Source organism: Amphibalanus amphitrite, unplaced genomic scaffold (genome assembly GCF_019059575.1).
Source record: "Amphibalanus amphitrite isolate SeventyFive unplaced genomic scaffold, NRLGWU_Aamphi_draft 000657F_arrow, whole genome shotgun sequence".
In the NCBI taxonomy this organism is placed as follows: Eukaryota; Metazoa; Arthropoda; class Thecostraca; order Balanomorpha; family Balanidae; genus Amphibalanus; species Amphibalanus amphitrite.
The window spans coordinates 1-5152 of record NW_024882151.1 but is presented as its reverse complement, the minus strand read 5'-3'; the positions used below and the strand labels follow the sequence as shown (position 1 = coordinate 5152).

Genomic DNA, 5152 nt, shown 5'->3' with positions numbered 1-5152 from the left:
ATAGTGACTCCCCTCCCTCAGCTGACCCGTCCTCAGGTGCGGTGTGGGTACACTGGACAAATACCTCTGCCGGGGCTGACGGGGTCCATGTTTGAACAAGGGATTAACCCACGAGCCGCTGGGGGGGGGCATAAAGTTGCCCCCCCCTTTACGTTTTGTGCAATATCTCCGAAACCTGATGAGTTACGAACGTGAAACTTGGCATAGCTTCAAATGAATACCTAGGCAATGTTTGAGGAAAGTTTGGTGGTTGTAGCACCTAAGATGACGTCACAGTGACGTCATAAAGTTTTGCCGTTTTCCGATATGGACCGTTTCTGATGACGCTGAGCATGAAACTCAACTGTAAATGAACTAGACAAAACCTGCTGTCATCCTAAAACATCTAAGTACACTTCCATCTAGTGTCTGACCAATAATTGACCCTTTATATTCGGTCCCATATATCTGATGTATCGTAAGGAATATGAGAGACGCAAATCTATAATTTCACTTATGACGTCACTGTGACGTCACTTCAAATGGGATCGACACCAAATTTGGACACAACCTCGGCTAGGTATTCAGGAAGATGTGTGCAAAGTTTCGCTTCTCTATCTCTTCGCGTTGCGACGATATCGTCGCAGAAGTAAAGGGGGGGCAACTATATGCCCCCCCCCAGCGGCCGGCGGGTGGCGCGGAGGCCCAGCGGCCGCCGGGTTAAGGGAAGCCTTCAAACATCTCAGACGGAGTTTTCGCCGAAACTACCAGCTAGCGCCATCCACCGGTGAACGGCGGTACTAAACTTCATTCGCTAGTTCCCGAAACGACACACCATGAGCTCAATTTTTTACCCCTTTTTCTCCAGCCTTTTGCTTGAAAGCACACTATAGCCTGAGAAATTTCTCATTTTCCTCATCCGCCCATTTTACCATAGTCTATGTACTTTATGTCACCTATTTTGACGAACTTTGCACTTTTAGCTTTCCAACGACCTATTGAATGTAGCATTTGGAAAAGTAAACCGGACAAAATATCTCCTTAAGAAAGTGGCCTTAAAGAGGAAAACATCCCATTGCTAAGGATAGGTGCAATTGACCCCATGGGCTGGTTCAATTGACCCTCGCATCGGGGTCATTTGAAACGGGCGTAGAGCTGTTTTATAAGCATGCGTTTGGCAGCAAAATATGTTTGAAACATAATTTTACATATCTTAAAATTAAGCCAAAAGAGCATATTTTTTCATGGCATTGTGCATTTTTCGATATGACAACTAGATCTCGCTGTGCATGTCAATATATAAAAAGTGGTTCAACTGGCCCCGCTCTCCCCTACATGGAAGAGAATCGTATTCCGCAGATGACGAGTTGGCACTGCCAGTGGGAAGCGTTCGAGCAGATACGATGAGTCCACAACATGACGATGCTGAAGTGTGAAGGATGAGTAGAAGGGATAAAGTTTTCGGAACATTCTATGGAATGTGATGCCCTAAAAGAAAAAGAAAACACCTGCTTCCACCAAAATTGAATTGTTTAAGAATGAGTGTTGCTCTGCTGAGTTTTGATTTGATTGGAACGACCTTTGCACGAGCTCGACCTAACTGGTCTTGAAGAATCATCCTGAAAACAGCCTGAAATAGTCACGCTGCTGATGTCGCCCAAGAACCGTTTTGGAGAAGAGTGAGGACCGTTTAAAGTTCCATTTCTCCGTTTTATCTCTTTTTTTATATGCTTACAAGACGTTCATCAGTACTTCATTTGATTTGCAGAAGCATATAACTGCAAGTTATGAATTGCATACCCAAAAGAATAAGACACCCTTGCTTACCAACATATCTTCCCGTTTGGTCCTTCCCAAGGGGCTGTCCGTTTCGCCGGCCGGCTCCTACTCCGTCCCGCCTCCTGCCGCCGCGCTGAGAGAGTTCCCACGGGGTGCCGGCGGACCGTGCGCCGCCAGGTGACGCGCGCCCCGGGTCGTGGGAGCGCGCCCCCTGGCGGAATGCCGGCACCTGTGCGCCGCGCGCCCAGCGGCGGCGCGGAATGCGCGGAATGCGGCGGCGCGTGTCTGCCGGCGGCGCGCGCGTGGCTGACGGCCGGCGGGCGCGGGCCCTCGGGCCGAGCCGACTGCCCCGGGGCGATGGAACCTGCGGCCGACCGAGGGGTGCCCAGCGGCGCAGCCCGGCGGCGGCGGCACACCTGGTCACCGACCGAGCGGGGAGCGGCGGAATGCCAACGGGCAGATGTATGTATAGGGGGAGACCATCGGCACGCCGCGTCTGATGGAACGCGCTGTTAGGTGCCGGTGTGCTGCAGCGTGCGGGTTCACGGCGGAGCTGGACCGTGATGGAATGTGCTCCGGCTGCCTCATGGAGCTGCCCTACATTTAAAGACAGTTACCAGCCTAAGCTAGCGTGTGTAGTGAGATGGTTGTTTGACATAAACTGTGCGGCCGACGGCAATTCAGAACATTAGTTTGTTTTATCATGGCAAAATGAGCATTCTCATCGCTCATTTATTTGCCTGCTTTCCTCAAGATCCCCTCACAATAGTCAGCGCACACTCCCTGCACTACTTGCTCAAGGCACAGACGGGCCCGTTATATAAATATGGGATGAGGAAGTCCACCAAGAGAAAAACAAACATAAAACTGCGGTGGAGTTTGAACAAAGGAAGTGAACATATACCTACACTCATCTAGGTACAGCAGTGCGCAGCGTGCACATGCACAAAAAGATAAATTCGGGTCTATCCAGATTCAGAATGGCCAATACAAGTTGTGAATGCGACGCTACACATATTAATAATGTCACCGTTGTGCATTGGCGAAGTCAAATGCAGGCATCGGTAAAATCCTTTTTGAAAGGATTGCATTCCCAATCCACATTACTAGTGCCGAAGTGGATTGCATTCCTACCCGCAATCCCCTTTTTTCACTTGGATTGTGATCAAATCCGCAATCCTTTTTTGCAATCCTGTTGTATTATTATGTGCACTAGTGGATCTGGGGGAGGGAGGGGGGCATAGGGCCGTGCCTCCATTTCCAAATCACCCACTTCTAGTACCTAGTCTTGCAAGTAATTCGTATCTAAGGCACAGGTATTTTATGGGAAATATTTTTTTGCCTCAAACACCCCCACATTTAAACCTCTACCCAACCAGTGTTTTATATTTTTAAAGCTCGCCCTCAAATACGCAATTTTGCTCCTCCTATGTAGTTCATCAGCGTATATTATTTGGAGCGTTTAAATTAAAAGCGTTTAAATTATTTCAAGTTTCGATGTAAAGCCCTTGATAGCAAAGTACATTAAGCCGATGAAGCCGATCTCATAATTTTCAATCGCAACAAACCATTTCAAAGCACTAATCAAACACAATCCGGATTGGATTGCAAAAATTGGAAGTATGATGCAATCCAATCCGCAATCAAATCCTGTTTTTTGGAATGGATTTCAAATCCAGGTGCAATCCACCAAAAAGGAATGCAATCAGGATTTTGCAATCCTGCAATCACAATCCTACCGATGCCTGGTCAAATGTGAAGTATGTATGTTCATAGTCGTGCCTCTTTCACGCCGTTGCATACCCAGACGAGTGGATTGTGTCGTCCTATTAGCTGACTGGCACTGTCTCAATACAAACCGCATGCCTTTCCTTTTTTGCATGCTCCTTACAATAAAATATAACTTGCCGAATTATCATAATAGATGCTCATGTGACCGGATTTCGATTCCTCGTTCAACTCCAGTCGTCTCTTAGAACCGACTCGGGCATGTGCTCTCTAAACAACAGCAAATAAGAATGTATTTTATTCAAAATATCGTTGCCTATACACTGAGCTTGTTCTTTCCCTTGGCCTTGTTGATCGCTTCCCAGTAATTGTCGGTGCTGGTCGCCTCCCAGTGACGAATTTCGGCAGGCAAGCTGGCGAACCTGCGAAAATACGGGATACCTACCTATCACTGGAAACAATCACCGTCGTGACTCGTCACAGAACCAAAAGCGACAACAGAGCTAAAGACTTTTTTATGTCACATTAACGTTACGCAGTGTTTGTGCAGTGTCTACTTGAGTGCATGTGTACTGTGTACTGTGCACTGTGCAGTGTGCAGTGTGTATAACATATACACATGGACCGATAAACACGCCAACGAATGGTATATCGCGGTCGCGGCCGTTTCCACGCACCTGTCCAGCACTTCCCGCAGCATGACCGTCTCCTCGGCGCTGATTGGCTCGCGGCTCATCTCCAGGTCCTGACGCACCTGCTCCGGTGACGTCACACCCATCAGGTGTGACGTCACACCGGGCCGGGTCAGGAAGTAGTGCAGCGCCAGTCGGGTCAGGTCAAAGCCGCGCGACTGGAGGAACAGCGGAATACGTCAACAGGAAATGTGCATTGCGGAGTTCCAACGATTATTTTCAATCTCAAAACCGGGCATGCCAGCAGGCCACTATTGATTATGCATGTTTTTGTGCAGGTGTTTGCCGTATGGTAAATACCTTGCAGAGCTGTTTCATCTCGCGGCAGGCCTGTTTGAGCTTCTCAGAGGCAGGGTGCCAGTCCGGGGGGTCCACGGGTGATAAGAGACCCATCGAGGTGGCCCCGGCGTCTATGACGCCGATATTCCGTTCACTGGAGGTCAAAGCAGATGACCAGATTACATCCAGAATGCATGTAAGTTGACGTAAATGTTGATTGAATTAGGGAAGTAAGATAACATATTTACAAATTATGTGTTAGAAACTTTAGCAAATCATATGCTAACGTCCGTTTTGAGCACCAAGGCTTACCGGAAAAATGGTATAAATGATTCCAGTGTGTTGTCATGGAGATTGTTTCGGCTGTACGATAAAACTGAGTCGATTTTCACCTTGCTTCTCTTGACCACTTCTTTTAGCGTGCTCACGGGATAACCTGAGGAACCAAGAGAAGTGCACCAAATATGTTAGACACTCGACGCAAGTCAGTTAGCGCAATATCCAGTACATTCCACACTTGACAATACAGTATGCACTCACAAGCAAAGCATTTGACCCACAATCGCCTCATGCAGCCCCTTGTCAAGCCCAGCCACAAGACTCTCTTACGAGACTCTCGTATATATCTCTTACAAGACTCTCGTATATATCGCCCACCTGTGATGCCGACGTAGCGGACCAGGCCCTGCTGGCGC

The 5152-nt window shown here is 48.2% G+C and overlaps 1 protein-coding gene across 1 annotated transcript; it reads right to left on the bottom strand.

Moving 5' to 3' along the window:
* Positions 1–3768: 3768 nt before the first annotated feature.
* On the bottom strand, positions 3769–5146 carry LOC122364130 (L-galactose dehydrogenase-like). The gene is made up of 5 exons (XM_043334239.1): positions 5115–5146; positions 4770–4893; positions 4479–4611; positions 4164–4336; positions 3769–3908 (listed from the first exon to the last, which is right to left on the bottom strand). Exons 3-5 carry the CDS (start codon positions 4569–4571, stop codon positions 3803–3805), a joined length of 372 nt encoding a protein of 123 aa, XP_043190174.1. The 5' UTR covers positions 4572–4611; positions 4770–4893; positions 5115–5146; the 3' UTR covers positions 3769–3802.
* Positions 5147–5152: the final 6 nt, after the last annotated feature.